Genomic DNA, 21995 nt, shown 5'->3' on the forward strand with positions numbered 1-21995 from the left:
CATAAACGTGCTGACACAAGGGTGTTCAGGAAGCCTCTGAGCTATTTCTACAATATCTCTGTAAAACTAAAACCATTCTAACATAGCAGTTTATACAGAATCAGTTCTCAGAAATTTTTAAACACATAAATTAGTATGATTTTTACTCCAGTTTTTATGTTCATAATCACTGAAAATGGTCTTATGATAGCTATGGAATTTATGCCACTGATGCTGAAGCTGAAGCTCCAATACTTTGGCCACCTGATGCAAAGAGCCAACTCATTGCAAAAAACCCTGATGCTGGGAAAGATTGAAGGCAGGAGAAGGGGGCAACAGAGGATGAGATGGTTGGATGGCATCACTGACCCAATGAACATGAATTTGAGCAAACTCTGGGAAATGATGAAGGACAGGGAAGCCTGGTGTGCAGCAGTCCATGGGGTCACATAGAATTGGACACAACTTAGTGACTGAAAAATAACACTATGAAATTTATGTTAACTAGTAATTAAATTGTTTTGAATATCATACTAATTCTCTTTATTGATATTATTACCAGCTATTTTCATTAAGGCTAATGGAAAATTAAGGGAAAAAAGGAAGATGTGTTAAAATGGTTGAGAAAGTGTTAAGAAGGCACAGATATACTCCCTGCTGAACTATGAGTCAAGTTTAGATAGTGGTTAAATGCCCTCATGCCTATTTTTCTGGCTGCATTTAAAAGCAGGAAATTGGTTCTGGAAACACTGAGTTTTTATGTAATCAATAAATACTGAAATGTTCCTACTTTTAAAGATAAGAAATAACTATATGTCAGAGATGGCAATAAGTAAATATTTGTAGCTCTTTCAAATATAATCTTCAAGAGCGATTTTGAAAAATAACCATTAAATTAATGACAAAATTTTCATGGACAAAATACGTAATTCATGTCATCAAGTTATAATTTCATCAAATTGCCCTTTTATTTGCTAACGACTTATTCTTACCTAACTTTACTAATATCAACCTCTTTATGCTCTCCAGTCAAACCAAACTAGGCTCACAGTCCACAAGACTTATATTTATGGAAAATAATATATTATGTGGCATGTTCAATTCTACTGAAAATGGTCCATCTCTTTTCTTTCAAAGGCAACGGTGATAATCCAGTGGCAATGTACTCCATTCCACTCACACATACTTATCAAGTGCTTGTCAATCTCACACAACAGAAAGTGACAAAGAGGACTAGAGAGTTTACTGTTCCGAAGGTGGAGAGGAGCAGTAATTTGAATTGCATCAAGTCTTCTGTTTTGGAACGCACCATGCATTTTACTTTGAAGTCTCATTTACCTAAAAGATTATATTTTAACTCCACATTTTTTACACTGACAGGGTGTCAATTTTCTATGATGACTCTTAGTTTTAAGTTTATCATATACTTAAAGGAAAACTCTCTAAAGTATTTAAAATGAAACAAGACAGGATTTCTGATCACTTAAGTCTATGCCTATCATTTAGATATTACAGTGACTACTAGAGGAATCTGTATTGGATATTTCATACATCAATTTATCTTACTATTTCTCTGATAAATAGCTTGCTTTCTTACTTTGCACTGTTTGTGAATCAAATGTTAAGTTCCAGAAACAATGATTCATGCATGTAGCTTTTTAATTGAAAAGAAAAAGACTTGTCAACCCACTCCAGTAGTTTTGGGCTTCCCTGGTGGCTCAGCTGGTAAAGAATCTGCCTGCAGTGTGGGAGACCTGGGTTCTGTTCCTGGATTGGGAAGACCCCCTGGAGAAGAGAAAGGCTACCCACTCTAGTATTCTGGCCTGGAGAATTCCATGGCCTGTATAGTCCATGGGATCACAAAAAGTCAGACATGACTGAGAGACTTTCACTTCACTTCCCTTCCCCAGTTGCAAAGTATGGTTCATAGTGGATGGTGGGGATGAGCCCCCTGGAGAGAGGGACTCATGCTGCCCTGGATCCCATGTGGGTGCTGAGCAGAGGGAGAAGGACCTGAAGGTGTACATCCTTGCCCCGCCGTGGCAGGGGGTTCACACTTCACAGGAGCCGAGGGAGATGGTCCATCACCTCCTCCTGTCTCATCCTTGTGTCCTCACAGGGGCTGTGAACACAAGTGCCCCACAGGACCCTATGCCTCCTCTTTCATACTGGTTTGCAGTCTTCTCTGACACTCAGTGCTGTGCTTGATGGCTTCTCTCTGTCTTTTCAGACGACATCCTGTGGGTGCCGTAGCACATGGATTTCCGGACTGCCTGTGAGGAGGTAGGTCCCACACCTTTCTGCTTTTTGATTAGGGGGCTGGGGGTGGGCACTGGCCCCCCTTCATGTCCGTGGAGCCTGGCCTGTAGCAGAGGGGTGGGTGAAGGCCCTCATCGGGTCCAGAGCACAACCTGTTTCTGTGAGACTTGAAGGCTCAGAGGGTCTATGAAGCCTTGGGCTTCTTCCTGCAAAAAGGGAGCATGTTTCCTTGGGTTGAGCTGTCCTCCTCCCTAAACTGTGTGCTGACGGCTTCAGGTAGTGGAAGCCTTGAAACTAATTCTTTTCACATAAATGGTTATAAATTAGAAGACGTCTAAGGTCCCTTTTAGCACTAAAATCCTCCAATTTTATGATTCCACTATTCTTTCACTATTTCAGTGTTGTTTAACTATTAATATTGGTGATTCTGACTCTGTGGAGCTGCCATCATGTTCTGTGTGAGCTAAAGTGATGCATTGCTCTGTCAAGGGTGTTAAAGGCCACTCAAGTGTGCAGTCAACAGTGCGTGAACTTGGGCCCTCAGAGAAGGCAATGACTCTATTTTAGGAAGAAAGATTATCTTTTCATGTGACATTCAAGGCATTGTCTTTGCACTCTTCAGGCAAAAGGCCAATATTCATATGTTAAGAAATGTCGTATTTGCTTAGGTATAAATAACCAAGGAAAACACCTTTCAGTTCATACTTTTTTTAAAAGGTAAATTATTGTTTTATTTTTTAATTAATTTATTTATTTTAATTGGAAGATAATTATTTTACAGTATTGTGTATTTTTTGCCATATATCAACATGAATCAGCTACAGGTACACATGTCCCCGTGCTTTTTTTTTCATACATTTTTTAAAAAAGGTAAATTATTGTTCTAGAAACTTAAACTTAGATGCATAAATTTGAATCCTGTGTCATTTCTAGTTGTAAATATAGTACATGATATCATACACCATGGGTTTTCCAGGTGGCTCAGTGGTAAATAAAGAAATCCACCTGCCAAACAGGAGACTCAAGTTCGATCCCTTAGTTGGAAAGATCTCCTAGAGGAGGGCATGGCAACCCACTCCCATATTCTTGCCTGGAGAATGCCCATGGAATGAGGAGCCTGGTGGACTATAGTCCATGGAGTCGCAAAGAGTAGGATCTGACTTAGCAACTAACTGAACAAGGTATTCTTAATTTTGAATGAGTATAGTAAACCTACCAGTTCCACTGAAGTGTTATTTTAGTTCTGGGCAGTGAGGCCCTCATCAGTCTGAACATGTGCTGTATGAATGAGACAGCCACGAAACACCTCAGAGACTCCTGTGCTAGAGACTGGACAGTGGGCAGTGTTTCTAGCGCACAGTTCACCTGGACTTGAGATGACAGAATATTGATTCCTAGATGGTTTCTTACACAAAAAGGTTTTGATTCACTGATTTGAAGCAGATACCAAATTCCCTTAGGTTTCGGCTGTATGTTACACCAGTGATACCTTTGAGGTTTCTCTCACCCTTGCTTCTATAGTCGACATTCTTGCCCTTTGGCACTGATCCCTTGAGGGTGCCGCCATTCTGACGCCCCCATAGTGGAGCGGCTTCTTAGAGCTGTCAGAGCAGTTCCCATGTGTCTCCCACCTGCTGGCTGGACTGGAAGGGATACAGGACGATATGATGCTCTGAGGATGAGCAAATCACCTAGAAGATGGGCCAAAATCAGAGCTTGCCAGACATTTGGTCTTAGAACATTTCCATGGACTGGCACATAAAGACACTCTAGCCTATCTCTCACTCTGCAGAGAAGCAGATTGAGAGATTTTATGAAATGCTGAAAAATGCAGCAAAAGACCCTAATGCTGGGAAAGATTGAAGGCAAAAGGAGAAGAGGGCAGCAGAGAATGAGATTGTTAGATAGCATCACTGACTCAATGGACATGAACTTGAGCAAACTCCGGGACATAGTGAAAAACAGGAAGCCTGGCATGCTGCTGTTCATAGGGTCACAAAGAGTCAGATACGATTGCGTGACTGAACAACAACATGAAGTGCTGAGTTCCATTTAATGAATTCGGCAAAAGCAAAACCATAATGTGCCACTTGGGAAGTCTAAGTTTCAGCCTCTTTATAAAGTCCTACATCACTGAAGATTATATCAAAGGTATATTAAAGTAAACTTATTTTCTCTTGACTGCCAATAAACTACTAACGATGAAATTTTGATATTCATGTCCACAGAGAGATCTACTTAGAATATTACCCTACAAATGGCATGATCTCTCTTCTTTGTGAAGAAATAGAAATATGGCTAGATATGTTTCATGTAGACATCTTAATTATCTAATACAGAATGTTTTTGAAAAGGCGGTTTATTTATTGTTTAAAAAATTCTTCTCTTAAGAAGAAAATGTTGTTATTATTTTTAAGGAATTGGCATTCAATAATCTGAAAAGAAGCAAAAATTAGGAGAGAATACAATGAAGACAAATACAAGACCCACAGTGCAGAAGAAGCAGTGTATGCACAGCCAGGCATGATTACTGCTTCTTTGCCTTCAAAGTGTCATCAAAATGTGCAGCAGTAGGTCCCCATTCCATTTTCAGTCCAAGCTCTCCTCACAGTTCACTTTCACATCTGTCCTCCTTGAGATCTCTTATATGTTGATGTGAAAATACATGCTCCTTTATAACATACACTTACTAATTTAATAATTCCTGACCACATATAATTTGATTAGTCTCTCATATAATAAAATATAATCTGTGACTGATTCAATCAATAAACATCGAAAGAAACTCTACTATGAGTAAAAGACTGTACTAGGTCCTAGATTAATAATCCTTAAAAATGAAAAGAGTAATAACTTGCTAAGATTTTCTAAAGATAATAGTATATATAGTGAAGTCAAATCATGTGACGGAGCTAAATGTTATGATATCATTTAGGCATGTGACGCCTAAATACAGCACTGACCGACTCTTAGGTGAATGTTCTTACCTGACGAAGGCCCTGAGTTTCAAGAAGTAAGGACTTGCCTTTGGATTGGATCACAGCCTTGTCTAACTCAATGAAACTATGAGCCATGCCGCGTAGGGCCACCCAAGATGGAGGGGTCATAGTGGAGATTTCTGACAAAATGTGGTCCACTGGAGAAGGGAATGGCAAACCACCTCATATTTTGCCTTGGGGAGGAGCCAAGATGGTGGAAGAGTAGGACAGGGAGAACACTTTCTCCCCCACAAATTCATCAAAAGAGCATTTAAAAGCTGAGTAAATTCCACAAAACAACTTCTGAATGCCGGCAGAGGACATCAGGCACCCAGAAAAGCAACCCAAGTCTTCGAAAGGAGGTAGGAAAAAATATAAAAGACAAAAAAAGAGACAAAAGAGGGAGGGATGGAGTTCCATCCCGGGAAGGGAGTCTTAAAAAGAGAGAAGTTTCCAAACATCAAGAAACCTTCTCACTGCCGAATCTGTGCTGAGCTTTGGAAGCACAGAGGGCAACATAACAGGGAGAAAAAAATAAATAAACAATTAAAACTCACAGATTGTGAGCCCTACGGTAACTCCCCCAGTGGAGAAGCAGCGCAGACGCCTGCACACGCCATTAGCAAGCAGGGGCTGGGCAGGGAGGCCCAGCGCTGGCTGCATCACTTAGAGTAAGGACCTGGCCTGAAAACCCTGAGCGCTATCTGAGCGAAATGATCTGGGCTAGCAAACCCGACTGTGGGATATCTACCACGTGAAAAGCCAGCCCTAACCTAAGACACCGCCAGGCCCATGCACGGAACAAAGGACTGAACAGAGATAGCCGGCGGCAGACCATCCCCCTCCGGTGATAGGCAGCCAGAGCTGGAAGGGGACAATCGCAGCCCCAGAGAGACATTATCTATAAAACTGTAAGCAGGCTTCTTTGCTAACTAAAACTTCTTGGGGGTCTGGACTGTCAACATCTCCCTGAGAAGGTGCGCCGGTTGTACACCTAGATAACTGAGCAGTGGGGAGGCGATAAGTCGCAGCAATCATGCTCGCTAAATACCTCATCACCTGAGCTGCTCGGACCTGGGAAGGGCACAAAACGCAAGCCCAACCGAGTCTGTGCCTCTGGGGACTACCCGAGTGCCTGAACCTGAGGGCTTAGACCTGGGAGGTGCAGGCAGCCCAGGGCCGGCCTCAGATGGTTCCTGGCGGAACAACCTAGAGCCTGAGCAGTGTGGGCAGGGAGGCTACACACGCGGTGAGCGGGGGCAGACCCAGTGTGGCTGAGGCACTGTGAGCACACGCCAGTGTTACTTGTTTGCAGCATACCTCCCTCCCTCCCCACAGCGCGACTGAACAAGTGAGCCTAAAAAGAAAAAAAAAAAAAAATGTCCTCCACCGTCCCCTTTGTGTCAGGGCGGAAACCAGACACTGAAGAGCCCAGCAAACAGAAGAAGCTATAACAGAGGGAACCGCCTTGGAAGCAACAGGCAATAGATTAAAACCCTGTGGTTACTATGGACTACATAGGAAGGGGCCTATAGATATTGAGAAATAAAAGTCGGACCAAGGAACTAGCCAAAAATGAGCTGAACCCACAATACTCACAACAAAACCAGAGAAAGTCCTCAATATATTTTTACTATTTATACGATCATTCTTTCTTTTTTTTTTAAATTTTTTTAAAAAAATTTTAAGTCCTCTTTTATTCCTTTAATTTTCACTTTTATAACCTATTACTTTGCAAAAAAAAAAAAGACCCTATTTTTTTTTCTTCAGCAAATTTCATATATATATTTTTTATAATTTTTTGACCTTGGTTTTTTTTTTTTCTTCTTCTTCTTTTCTTTAACATTGTATTTTTGAAATTCCAAACTCTACTCTAGATTTTTAATTTTAGCTTTTTGGTATTTGTTATCAATTTTGTACCTATAGTTTTTTTATAATTTCTGTGACTTTTTTTTTCTCTGTTTCTTTCTCTTCTTCTTTTATATAACATTGTATATCTGAAATTCCAAATTCTACTCTAGATTTTTAACTTTTGCTTTTTGGTATTAGTTATCTATTTTGTACCTATATTTTCTTTATAATTTTCACAACCTTGTTTGTTTTTGTTTGTTTGTTTTTTCTCTTTCTTCTCCTTCTTCTTTTCTTTAACATTGTATTTTTAAAATTCCAAACTCTACTCTAGATTTTTAATTTTTGCTTTTATATATTTGTTACCAATTTTGTACCTTTAAGAACCCAATCTTCAGTACCCATTTTTCACTAGGGAACGAGATTACTGGCTTAACTCCTCTCTCTCCCTTTGGACTCTCCTTTTTCTCCACCAGGTCGCCTGTGTCTCCTCCCTAACCCCTCTCTACTCTACCCAACTCTGTGAATTTCTGTGTGTTCCAGACGGTGGAGAACACTTAGGGAACTGATTACTGGCTGGATCTGTCTCCCTCCTTTTCATTCCCCCCTTTTATCCTTCTGGCCACCTCTGTCTACTTCCTCTGTCTTCTCTTCTCTGTGTAACTCCGTGAACATCTCTGAGCGGTCCAGCTGTGGAGTGCACATAAGGAAGTGATTATTGGCTAGCCCACTCTCTCCACTATTGATTCCACCTCATCTCATTCGGGTCACCTCTAAGTCCCTCCTCCCTCTTCTCTTCTCCATGTAACACTGTGAACCTCTCTGGGTGACCCTCACGGTAGAGAAACTTTTCATCTTTAATGTAGATATTTTATCAATGGTGCTGTATAGAAGGAGAAGCTTTGAAACTACTGTAAAAATAAGATCAATAACTGGAAGCAGGAGGCTTAAATCCAAACCCTGACTCTAAGGAACTCCTGACTCCAAGGAACATTAACTGACAGGAGCTCATCAAATGCCTCCATACCGACACTGAAACCAAGTACCACACAAGGGCCAACAAGTTCCAGGGCAAGACATACCAAGCAAATTCTCCAGCAACAAAGGAACACAGCCCTGAGCTTCAAGATACAGGCTGCCCAAAGTCACCCTGAAACCATAGACATCTCATAACTCATTACTGGACACTTCATTGCACTCCAGAGAGAAGAAATACAGCTCCACCCACCAGAACACCAACACAAGCTTCCCTAACCAGGAAACCTTGACAAGCCACCTGTACAAACCCATACACAGTGAGGAAACACCACAATAAAGAGAACTCCACAAACTGCCAGAACACAGAAAGGACACCCCAAAATCAGCAATTTAAACAAGATGAAGAGACAGGACTACCCAGCAGATAAAGGAACAGGATAAATGCCTACCAAACCAAACAAAAGAGGAAGAGATAGGGAATCTACCTGATAAAGAATTCTGAATAATGATAGTGAAATTAATCCAAAATCTTGAAATCAAAATGGAATCACAGATAAATAGCCTGGAGACAAGGATTGAGAAGATGCAAGAAAGGCTTAACAAGGACCTAGAAGAAATAAAAAAGAGTCAATATATAATGAATAATGCAATAAATGAAATTAAAAACACTCTGGAGGCAACAAATAGTAGAATAACAGAGGCAGAAGATACGATTAGTGAATTAGAAGATAGAATGGCAGAAATAAATGAATCAGAGAGGATAAAAGAAAAATGAATTAAAAGAAATGAGGACAATCTCAGAGACCTCCAGGACAATATTAAACACTACAACATTCGAATCATAGGGGTCCCAGAAGAAGAAGACAAAAAAAAAGACCACGAGAAAATACTTGAAGAGATAATAGTTGAAAACTTCCCTAAAATGGGGAAGGAAATAATCACCCAAGTCCAAGAAACCCAGAGAGTCCCAAACAGGATAAACCCAAGGCGAAACACCCCAAGACATATATTAATCAAATTAACAAAGATCAAACACAAAGAACAAATATTAAAAGCAGCAAGGGAAAAACAACAAATAACACACAAGGGAATTCCCATAAGGATAACAGCTGATCTTTCAATAGAAACTCTTCAAGCCAGGAGGGAATGGCTAGACATACTTAAAATGATGAAAGAAAATAACCTACAGCCCAGATTATTGTACCCAGCAAGCATCTCATTCAAGTATGAAGGAGAAATTAGAAGCTTCTCAGACAAGCAAAAGCTGAGAGAATTCTGCACCACCAAACCAGCTCTCCAACAAATACTAAAGGATATTCTCTAGACAGGAAACACAAACATGGTGTATAAATTCAAACCCAAAACAATAAAGTAAATGGCATTGGGATCATACTTATCAGTAATTACCTTAAACGTAAATGGGTTGAATGCCCCAACCAAAAGACAAAGACTGGCTGAATGGATACAAAAACAAGACCCCTACATATGTTGTCTACAAGAGACCCACCTCAAAACAGTCTCACATACAGACTGTAAGTGAAGGGCTGGAAAAAGATTTTCCATGCAAATAGGGACCAAAAGAAAGGAGGAGTAGCAATACTCATATCAGATAAAATAGACGTTAAAACAAAGGCTGGGAAAAGAGACAAAGAAGGTCATTACATAATGATCAAAGGATCAATCCAAGAAGAAGATATAACAATTATAAATATATATGCACCCAACACGGGAGACCACAGTATGTAAGACAAATGCTAAGAAGTATGAAAGGAGAAATTAACAATAACACAATAATAGTGGGAGACTTTAATACCCCACTCACACCTATGGATAGATCAACTAAACAGAAAATTAACAAGGAAACACAAACTTTAAACGATACAATAGACCAGTTAGACCTAATTGATATCTATAGGACATTTCATCCCAAAACAATGAATTTCACCTTTTTCTCAGGCGTACATGGAACCTTCTCCAGGATAGATCACATCCTGGGCCATAAATCTAGCCTTGGTAAATTCAAAAAAATAGAAAACATTCCAAGCATCTTTTCTGACCACAATGCAGTAAGATTAGATCTCAATTACAGGAGAAAAACTATTAAAAATTCCAACATATGGAGGCTGAACAACACGCTGCTGAATAACCAACAAATCACAGACGAAATCAAAAAAGAAATTAAAATTTGCATAGAAACGAATGAAAATGAAAACACAACAACCCAAAACCTATGGGACATGGTAAAAGCAGTCCTAAGGGGAAAGTTCATAGCAATACAGGCACACCTCAAGAAACAAGAAAAAAGTCAAATAAATAACCTAACTCTACACCTAAAGCAACTAGAAAAGGAAGAAATGAAGAACCCCAGGGTTAGTAGAAGGAAAGAAATCCTAAAAATTAGGGCAGAAATAAATGCAAAAGAAGCAAAAGAGACCATAGCAAAAATCAATAAAGCCAAAAGCTGGTTCTTTGAAAGGATAAATAAAATTGACAAAGCATTAGCCAGACTCATCAAGAAACAAAGGGAGAAAAATCAAATCAATAAAATTAGAAATGAAACTGGAGAGATCACAACAGACAACACAGAAATACAAAGGATCATAAGAGACTACTATCAACAATTATATGCCAATAAAATGGACAATGTAGAAGAAATGGACAAATTCTTAGAAAAGTACAACACTCCAAAACTGGACCAGGAAGAAACAGAAAATCTTAACAGACCCATCACAAGCACGGAAATTGAAACTGTAATCAAAAATATTCCAGCAAACAAAAGCCCAGGTCCAGACAGCTTCACAGCTGAATTCTACCAAAAATTTAGAGAAGAGCTAACACCTATCCTGCTCAAACTCTTCCAGAAAATTGCAGAGGAAGGTAAACTTCCAAACTCATTCTACGAGGCCACCATCACCCTAATACCAAAACCTGACAAAGATGCCACAAAAAAAGAAAACTACAGGCCAATATCACTGATGAACATAGATGCAAAAATCCTTAACAAAATTCTAGCAATCAGAATCCAACAACACATTAAAAAGGTCATACACCATGACCAAGTGGGCTTTTTCCAAGGGATGCAAGGATTCTTCAATATCCGCAAATCAATCAATGTAATACACCACATTAACAAATTGAAAAATAAAAACCATATGATTATCTCAATAGATGCAGAGAAAGCCTTTGACAAAATTCAACATCCATTTATGATAAAAACTCTCCAGAAAGCAGGAATAGAAGGAACATACCTCAACATAATAAAAGCTATATATGACAAACACACAGCAAACATTATCCTCAATGGTGAAAAACTGAAAGCATTTCCTCTAAAGTCAGGAACAAGACAAGGGTGCCCACTTTCACCATTACTATTCAACATAGTTTTGGAAGTTTTGGCCACAGCAATCAGAGCAGAAAAAGAAATAAAAGGAATCCAAATTGGAAAAGAAGAAGTAAAACTCTCACTATTTGCAGATGACATGATCCTCTACACAGAAAACCCTAAAGACTCCACCAGAAAATTACTAAAACTAATCAATGATTATAGTAAAGTTGCAGGATATAAAATCAACACACAGAAATCCCTTGCATTCCTATACACTAATAATGAGAAAACTGAAAGAGAAATTAAGGAAACAATTCCATTCACCATTACAACGGAAAGAATAAAATACTTAGGAATATATCTACATAGAGAAACTAAAGACCTATACATAGAAAACTATAGAACACTGGTGAAAGAAATCAGAGGACACTAATAGATGGAGAAATATACCATGTTCATGGATTGGAAGAATCAATATAGTGAAAATGAGTATACTACCCAAAGCAATTTATAGATTCAACGCAATCCCTATCAAGCTACCAACGGTATTCTTCACAGACCTAGAACAAATAATTTCACAATTTGTATGGAAATACAAAAAACCTCGAATAGCCAAAGCTATCTTGAGAAAGAAGAATGGAACTGGAGGAATCAACCTACCTGACTTCAGGCTCTACTACAAAGCCACAGTTATCAAGACAGTATGGTACTGGCACAAAGACAGAAATATAGATCAATGGAACAAAATAGAAAGCCCAGAGATAAATCCACGCACATATGGACACCTTGTCTTTGACAAAGGAGGCAAGAATATACAATGGATTAAAGACAATCTCTTTAACAAGTGGTGCTGGGAAATCTGGTCAACCACTTGTAAAAGAATGAAACTAGAACACTTTCTAACACCATACACAAAAATATACTCAAAATGGATCAAAGATCTCAACGTAAGTCCAGAAACTATAAAACTCCTAGAGGAGAACATAGGCAAAACACTCTCTGACATACATCACAGCAGGATCCTCTATGACCCACCTCCCAGAATATTGGAAATAAAAGCAAAAACAAACAAATGGGACCTAATTAACCTTAAAAGCTTCTGCACATCAAAGGAAACTATTAGCAAGGTGAAAAGGCAGCCTTCAGACTGAGAGGAAATAATAGCAAATGAAGCAACTGGCAAACAACTAATCTCAAAAATATACAAGCAACTCCTACAGCTCAACTCCAGAAAAATAAATGACCCAATCAAAAAATGGGCCAAAGAACTAAATAGATATTTCTCCAAAGAAGACATACAGATGGCTAACAAACACATGAAAAGATGCTCAACATCACTCATCATCAGAGAAATGCAAATCAAAACCACTATGAGGTACCATTTCACGCCAGTCAGAATGGCTGTGATGGAAAAGTCTACAAGCAATAAATGCTGGAGAGGGTGTGGAGAAAAGGGAACTCTCTTACACTGTTGGTGGGAATGCAAACTAGTATAGCCACTATGGAAATAGAACTGCCTTATGATCCAGCAATACCACTGCTGGGCACACACACTGAGGAAACAAGAAGGGAAAGAGACATGTGCACCCCAATGTTCATCGCAGCACTGTTTATAATAGCCAGGACATGGAAGCAACCTAGATGCCCATCAGCAGATGAATGGATAAGAAAGCTATGGTACATATACACAATGGAGTATTACTCAGCCATTAAAAAGAATACATTTGAATCAGTTCTAATGAGATGGATGAAACTGGAACCTATTATACAGAGTGAAGTAAGCCAGAAAGAAAAACACCAATACAGTATATTAATGCATATATATGGAATTTAGAAAGATGGTAACGATAACCCTGTATGCACGACAGCAAAAGAGACACTGATGTATGGATCAGTCTTATGGACTCTGTGGGAGAGGGAGAGGGAGAGGGTGGGGAGATTTGGGAGAATGGCATTGAAACATGTATAATACCATGTATGAAACGAGTCGCCAGTCCAGGTTCAATGCACGATACTGGATTCTTGGGGCTGGTGCACTGGGACGACCCAGAGGGAAGGTATGGGGAGGGAGGAGGGAGGAGGGTTGAGGATGGGGAACACAGGTATACCTGTGGCGGATTCATTTCGATATTTGGCAAAACTAATACAATATTGTAAAGTTTAAAAATAAAATAAAATTTAAAAAAATTAAAAAAATTATTATGCAATGAAACAAACAAACAAAAAGAGTACATTTGAATCAGTTCTAATGAGGTGGATGAAACTGGAGCCTATTATACAGAGTGAAGTAAGCCAGAAAGAAAAACACCAATACAGTATACTAACGCATATATATGGAATTTAGAAAGATGGTAACAATAACCCTGTGTACGAGACAGCAAAAGAGACACTGATGTATAGAAGAGCCTTATGGACTCTGTTGCAGAGGGAGAGCGTCGGAAGATTTGGGAGAATGGCATTGAAACATGTATAATACCATGTATGAAACGAGTTGCCAGTCCAGGTTCGATGCACGATACTGGATGCTTGGGGCTGGTGCACTGGGACGACCCAGAGGGAGTATGGGGAGGGAGGAGGGAGGAGGGTTCAGGATGGGGAACACATGTATACCTGTGACGGATTCATTTTGATATTTGGCAAAACTAATACAATTATGTAAAGTTTAAAAATAAAATAAAATTTAAAAAATATATTTTTGCCTTGAGAACTCCATGAACAGTATGAAAAAGCAAAAAGATATGATGTTGAAAGATGAACTCCCCTGCTTGGTAGGTGCCAAATATGCTACTAGAGATAAATGGAGAAATAACTTCAGAAAGAATGAAGAGATGGAGCCAAAGCGAATACAACACCCAGCTGTGGATATGACTGGTCATGGAAGTAAAGTCCAATGCTGTAAAGAACAATATTGCATAGGAACCTGGAATGTTAGGTCCAGGTAAAAGTAAATTGGAAGTTGTCAAACAGGAGATGGCAAGAGTGAACATCGATATTTTAGGAATCTGAACTACAATGGACCGGAATGGGTGAATTTAACTCAGATGACCATTATATCTCCTACTGTGGGCAAGAATCCTTTAGAAGAAATGGAGTGGCCCTCATAGTCAACAAAGGCCTTTGGATGGAAGGGCCTCTGAAGACTTCAAGGAGCTGCACTTCTTGTATAAGAGCTTGAAAAGTGGCTGGAAGTTAGCAGAGGAGGAGGCTGGGTCAGACACATTGCAGCAGGGAAGGGAAGGGATGAAATGAGGCTAGAAGCATCTTGTGTGGGTGACACTTAGTACGATCAGTTCTCCTACCACAGATGGAGCCACACAAGCGGTCACATATCACTCACAACTGCAGGCTTAAGGATCAGGTAACTTACAGTCAGCAACCAAACCAGAGAAATAGGAGGACTCCTGAAAGAATACTGGCCATGCATGTGGTGGTCTCCACCTGGCTTTGTGCAGTTTCTTCTGTCATCTTGCAAATACTACCTTTCAGGGTGAAAGGAACATAGGTATTAAAGTTTAATGAAAACACAGTTTGTGTTCTTTCAGGGCCTAGAACCTAAACTAAAGAGGTTTTCTCTTCACGTAGGAAGTCGGTGACGGTCTAATTTTTGAATTTCCAAAAGTACTTGATTTATGCTAAGCACACGTTCTTAATAAGTTTACATGTGAGCTATGTTTTTAGAACAAAGAGTAAATCAATGTAAATTCATGAACACACTTCATTGATTCACAGAAAAGGAATCAGTGACTAGATGCTTAAAAGCATTGCCTTTTGAGTAACGAAGAGGCATTGCTTTTTAGTATTCCTCTAAGGAAACAGACTTCAGTGTGGGGTTTGCAAAATCCAGTGCAAGGTAAGATCGTCCATCAGGGATAGGAAAACAGCCTTTGAAGACGTGTCATTTTTCAGATTTTATAATCACAGACTGTGCTTGTAGCTTATATGCAGCACGCGCATGTCCTCATGCATGTGTGATGCAACCGCAGCTTAAAAAGGTTGAAGACAAGCAACTCTTATGTTAATAAAGAAAAACAAGATGGGTGCAGGTCCTAAGTTTATGCTAAAATGTGGGACTGGTCATTATCTGGGTGTTTTTATTCTCGAACAACCTGGGTCCACAGATCTGTAAAGACTTTGCAGCCAGGGTTGTTTTAGTTCATGCTGCTCAGGCAGCACTCTCAGGTGCTGTTCCCCATTCTCAGCCCCCACGACTGCATGGGGGACGAGGGCGTGTGGATCCAGCCCTCCCATCCCATGTCAGCTGGTGTCCTTAGCTCCCTCCGTAGCCCGGCTGTGGCAGGAAGGGCATCCCTCAGGCCGAGTGGCTTCTGCCGCCACTTGCCATCACTCTGATCCAGAAAGCACCACTATTCAAGACTGAATTCTCTCCAGAGCTTTGGTGAAAGACACTGATAGCCTTGGCTTTGTGTACAGAAAGATGGGGAGGCATCCTTACAGAGATCTCTGCAGGAGGACACCAGGCCGGGAGTCGGAGGCCCAGGTTCAAACCCCACCTCCTGCCTGTCTCCACGCCTCTGCTTCTGTCCCGTCTGCCAGAACCACTGTGCTGGGGGACCAAAGTCAAGTGAATAAACGAATACATCTGGGCACACAGTCAGCTCTATATAGTGAATGAACGGTGTGCCCGCCTTCCACAGTGCTGCTGCCAACCCAGAAGGCTGCTCTGAGCCAGGAGAGTGTCCAAAATGGATATTACCCATCTTCTTGCAGCTACTGAAGCAGCTCTGGGCCTGACCCATCCATTCGGTCCCCAGCGTCTCCTGCCCGAGGTCTATGTTTCTGCCAACAGTAACTGTTCTCATTTTCCCAGTCCCCATCCACCTTCTCCTCTGGTCTAAGAAATAGACTTATAAGACCTTACTCTAAGTGTACCATTTCACTGTGCAGTGCCTACCTGCCGGGCACACGGTACAGGGACCTTGGCCTCCCACCCCCCCACCACCACCCCCCACCTCCTGAAACTTCTTCTGGTTCAGCTCCTGTCAAACTCCATGGGCTCCACATCAGGGCTGTGTTCTCCATCACATGGACTCTGCATTCTCATGCTTCTATATTTTTACTCAAATTTCCCCCTTTGGGATAAAATAACTTTTGCCCTCTCTACTTATTGTTTTCTCAATTTATTTTTTTCAAGACAATCCACCTCTTTCTGTCCACAAAGCCTTCTCTCACATGCCTTCGCTCATGAATAGATAATTAATTCCTCTACATTTCTCCCGTATCAAGTGCTGAAACATCATATTGCACCTTATTTGTATATTTGGATGGGTAGGAATATTCTGAGACCAGAGATTATCATATAATTCATGTCTGACTCTCTGTGAGTTACATTGTATTTGAAAAACAAATGCATCTGTGGGATTTTTAATGTAATTTCATGTCCATGAGTTGTATTTTCATAATAGAATATATATAGCATTTATATTGAAATATATATCTTAATGTTAATTTATTGTTAGCTTCATTATCTCTCAGTTTGTCATTTTCTCCAAATAGAAATTTATTGGTATATATAGTTATGGTACATATATTACATTCTAATAGAAGCTGCCTCATTTTTTATCTCCCGTCACTCTTGTCCTCTGAGGAGCCCAGCACGGCTGTAGGTCAGCATTCTGTTTTCCAGACAACTCTCCAGTAATTAGGAGACATCACACATGTTGCTTGAGTGGATGGAACTGTGACCACATCAGAAATGTGATGAGAGAAACCTCCGAGCTGTGCTTTAGTTCCTTAAGCTTTCCCTGGATGATCTTCAATCTCTCTTTGATGTGAGACAATAATGTGTTTATGGGGTCTCAGGGAAAAGCCCCTCTCTCCTCCTGGAATTGAGGCAGAGCTTTATCTGTGAGTGTCAGCTAGTCCGTGATTCTGCTAGGGGAATGGTGTGGAATGTTCTGTCCACTGAAAAAACATCAAACACACCCAATTAAATTCCCTGGACTTTGATTTCATCTCCTTCTCCTGAGCATTTCAGGCAGTTTGATATCGGCCCCTGGCCAAGATCACATTGTAAGCATGAGAGAATTTGCCTTGTGAAAAATGTACAAAACTTGTGTTCTGTATTAAAGAAAATAAATTTTGCTTTTGCTGAAATATCAATACTTTTGTCACTTGAGCTGAGCTCTGGGGGGATTAATGGATACGATTTATGGGGACCCAGCTGTGCGGTCTCAGAGGAGGGACTAGGACCATCACAACTCCTGGAAAAGTTTATTTTTCCTTAAAAGACATTATAATACTTACAGAGTAATTACAGACCAATCTAACCACGTATAATAAAGGGCATAATGGTGTGTATCCCACATGGAATAAACAGTTTACAGAAAATTCTCTCTAGAAGCCACGGTGTCTCAGTATATTCTCATCAATGTTGTGAACATTCTCTTAAAGAAACAAACCCCTAATAATCCATGTGTAATTTATATTCCAAGAGAAAGTCCTGTATTATTTACCTGGGATTTCATGATACTTAACTACTAAGGATAAAAATAAATTTCTATGTATCTATCCCTTTATCCAAATTAAGAATGGCTCAAGGTAGTGCTGGTGGTAAAGAACTCACTTGCCAGTGCAGGAGACATAAGAGACACAGGTTTGATCCCTGGGTCGGGAAGATCCCATGCGGAAGGACATCCACTCCAGTGTTCTTGCCTGGAGAACCCCGTGGACAGGGAAGCCTGGTGGTTTACAGTCCACGGTGTCACAGAGTTGGACATGACTGAAGTGACTGAGCATGCAATGGGGGTGGGGTGGCATGGGGATATGATGTTTTTTCAATGTAATGAAAATGGTCAGAACTTGGTTATAACAACGGCTGTGTATTGCTCCACTAAAAACATCGAATTGAACACTTTAAGGGGTTGAATTTTGTAATATATACTGTGTGAACTGGATTTCATGAAAACCATTACAAAAAAAGTTATGTAGATTGTAAATATTAAATAAATGCTCACTATTTTTCAAATATAGCATATAAACTATAATCCTTCCTTTCCAAATCTTCGTGGGTATTTTTTGATATGATCTCTATGAGGCCTACCTGGTATGTTCATTAACCTGGACAGTTATTAAAAGCAGAGACATCACTTTGCTGAAAAAGGCCTGTATAGTCAAAGCTATGGTTTTTCCAGTAGTCATGTATGGATGTCAAAGTTGAACCATAAAGAAGGCTGAGCACTGAAGAATTGATGCTTTCCAACTGTGGTGCTGGAGAAGACTCTTGAGAGTCCCTTGAGCAGCAAGGAAATCAAGCCAGTCAATCCTAAAGGAAATAAGCCCTGAATATTCATTGGAAGGACTGATGCTGAAGCTGTAGCTCCAATACTTTGGCCACCTGATGCAAAGACCCGACTCTTTTTGGAAAAGACCCTGATGCTGATCAAGATTGAGGGTAGGAGAAGAAGGTGACAGAGGATGATATGGTTGAATGGCATGACCGACTCAATGAACATGAATTTGAGGAAACTCTGGGAGATGGTTAAGGACAGGGTAGCCTGGTGTGCTGCAGTCCATGGGGTCGTAAAGAGTTGGACACAACTTAGCAACTGAACAACAGCTTGGTGTGAAATGGTTATACTTTTCTCTGTACCTATTTTGTTTCAGGCTCATCTGACTACATTTCTTTTAGCTTTCTTGATGTTTTGCTAAAAAGGCCATAAAAGTATAGTCTATGAACTGAGTATAATTCTTTCTCTGTTTTGCTCTTTTTTGGTCTGAAGACAAAGACGGGGATCTGTTTGCTGCAGGATGGTAACCAGGAGCCCTTCAAAGTGCGGCTGCACCTGGCTAGGGATATCCTGATGATCCAGGAGCAGGACGTGACATGTGTCTCTGGAGAGCCTTTCTATTCCGGTGTAAGTATCTCTTCCCTCTCTTGAAGTTTTCTCACTTTTTCCTGTCATGTTAAGAATAAAAACATCTATTCACAGAAAATACTTAATATTTTTCCTTTACTTTCAGAGCCAGTAATTTTTGTCTATAGTGTTGTAAGCAGCGTCCTTGCTTATGGATTCGTACCGGGTAAAAGACACACATGGGGGCCCATCTCTAGCCCGGGGTCCTGTTGACTCCAAGTTGCCACTGTATGGCTGGAGGGACACTTGTGTTTGTGATCATGAGGGAGCAGGTTGTAGCTTTCCTTCCCGAGGACTAAGTGGAAGCATCACGTGACAGTTTCCACTCTGAACTCACCTTACATCTCACTGAGCCTTCAGAGGGGGGCGTCTCTGGGAAGCAGAAGGGTTTAGGTAGTGGTCCCTGAACGCATGTCAAATTCTCCCTGGGGCTTGTGGGTGGGAGATTCTGTGAACCTCACAGAGTCACGCTGGGTGCCGTGCAGGCTCTGTCTGTCTGTCTGTCCCCTCAGACACGGGAACCTGCTGCTGGTCCTGCCTTTGACCAGCATTAATTATCTCACAGCCCCCTGGTCAGCCTCCTCACTGAAGTACAGCTCTCGAGACAGGCTGGGGGGTGTTCAATGACAAAATCTCACCTGAGTACATTTAAAGATCTCATGAGCTTTATTCAGTGATTCATGAGGCCTTTCCTGGTGGCACAGTGTTAAAGAATCCACCTGCAATGCAGGAGATGCAGGTTCAATCCCCAGGTCACGAAGATCTCCTGGAGTAGAAAATGACAACCCACTCCAGTGTTCTTGCCTGGAGAATTCCATGGACAGAAAAGCATGATGGGCTACAGTCCATGGATTGGGCAGTACCCATCTGGCAATTAGGAGGAGTTCTGTCAGCTAAAGAAAATAAGAGGTTTTCATGGGGAGAAATGGTCAGAAAAAGTAAGCTGTTCCCAAAGAAAGGCTTGTTTCTGTAACGGTCATCCTCCTGAGGAGAGAGAAGGTCTGTGGGGGATGTGGGTCATTCTAGGGGAGTTCCAGGCTGAGTGGTTAAACCAGTGGCCATCCTGGGGAAGCTGGGACTGCAGGGTGGTCAATGTCAAGTTCCTGGTGACCTGGGCTTAGCACATGGGATTCCATGTGGGCCTGTCGGACCCTTTTCAATAGGTGAAACTAAATTGAATGTGACAGAATACTCTTATCATAAAACTAGATGTTTTAGAGTTTATCATTCTTGTGTAATAACATCAAAGACATCATCTTAACAGTGTTGTCATGTGTGGTCTCAGAGAAGCATCATAGCATGTGTCACACAGGCCACTCCTGGGTACCCTGGATGTCTGTAGTGACTCAGCAGGTAGACTTACTGTGTAGCTGATTCACAGGCTTATTTCAGACTGTTTTGTTGGGGTGAATAATGCTGAATTTGAGCTTCCACCTCACTTCTCACCAACATCCTGCGGGGAGTCACACTGGGTCCTAAATCGATAATCTCCTGCTGACTAAAGACAATGGATGCTTTGCAGACTGTTAACTGTTCTTTGTCACAAACCATTTATATCATCCTGAATCATGGGTCTGGCTGTCAAGGCTGATTACACTGTTCCCATAGGGTCACCCTTTCTTTCTTTTAGTTAATAAAAGAGTAATGGCCCATTGCCTTTTTTCTCCCTTTCTTTTCCTTTATTTTTTGGCAGAAAAATATATTACATATATCATATACATTACATATATACACATATACACATATTTTACATACATCAAAATGGTACATATATACACATATATTACATACATCATCATGGAACATAGCAGTTGTCAGGTGGAGACGTGATGCTTCAGTTAACAGAAAGAGTCACCTTCCTTGTGCTCAGAAGTGGACTATTCTGTCCCTGTACCTCCTGAGTGACCAGCCCCCTCAACCAGAGGAAGCCATGTCCATCCCCGTGATATTATCTCCTTCAACATTGCCCTGAAAGAAAATCAAATTTAGCCAAGGTCAGTTTTAAATGTTGGCAATATATTTTTAGAAGGCAAATGAGACTAAAATCAATATGAGATGGCTGCATATTTCATCTCAGAGATGCCCGTTTCAAAGGGGTTGCCAGTAACAGACAAGAAACTCTTGGAGATTAAATTCTAAATATGGCAGAACTATCAGATATGTAGCATCAATGTAATTAGCACCTCAGTAGCTGTCTATGGGTTCGCACAGAGTCTGACACGACTGAAGTGACTTAACAGCAGCAGCTCGGACTCTGTGCGACCCCATAGACAACAGCCCACTAGGCTCCCCCATCCCTGTGATTCTTCAGGCAAGAACACTGGAGTGTGTTGCCATTTCCTTCTCCAATGCATGAAAGTGAAAAGTGAAAGTGAAGTCACTCAGTCGTGTCCAACTCTTCATGACCCCATGGGCTGCAGCCCACCAGGCTCCTCCATCCATGGGATTTTCCAGACAAGAGTACTGGAGTGGGGTGCCATTGCCTTCTCCGCAGCAGAGTTCTAATGAACATCATTAGGACTTGGAATCAACAAAACTGGGCGACTTCCTTTAGTTTTCCCTGTGGGAGAAAGTGTGCAGTTAGTAATCCCACGTGTGAAACCATCATTTCCTGAAGTCGACATCAGGAGAAACTGATGTCTGGCTTTCACTGTGAGTCAGTGTTCACTCCATGGGGGATGGGCTGGGATGCAGGATTCAGATGTGAGGTCCACCGTCTGTGGAATTTGATAAGGAGAGACATGGCAGGTCCCG

General features: G+C 40.9%; 1 protein-coding gene across 1 annotated transcript in view; it reads left to right on the forward strand.

Annotated features, from left to right (window-relative positions):
* SNTG1 (syntrophin gamma 1) overlaps positions 1-21995 on the forward strand; it is a 416897-nt gene that overhangs the window by 261543 nt on the left and 133359 nt on the right. Inside the window, exons 3-4 of the mRNA XM_002692659.6 lie at positions 2210-2262; positions 19107-19241. Of these exons, the coding sequence (XP_002692705.3) occupies positions 2236-2262; positions 19107-19241 (162 nt within the window). The 5' untranslated portion in view covers positions 2210-2235. The remainder of the gene's footprint in view (positions 1-2209; positions 2263-19106; positions 19242-21995) is intronic.

This window comes from Bos taurus, chromosome 14 (assembly GCF_002263795.3).
Source record: "Bos taurus isolate L1 Dominette 01449 registration number 42190680 breed Hereford chromosome 14, ARS-UCD2.0, whole genome shotgun sequence".
NCBI classification, from domain to species: domain Eukaryota; kingdom Metazoa; phylum Chordata; class Mammalia; order Artiodactyla; family Bovidae; genus Bos; species Bos taurus.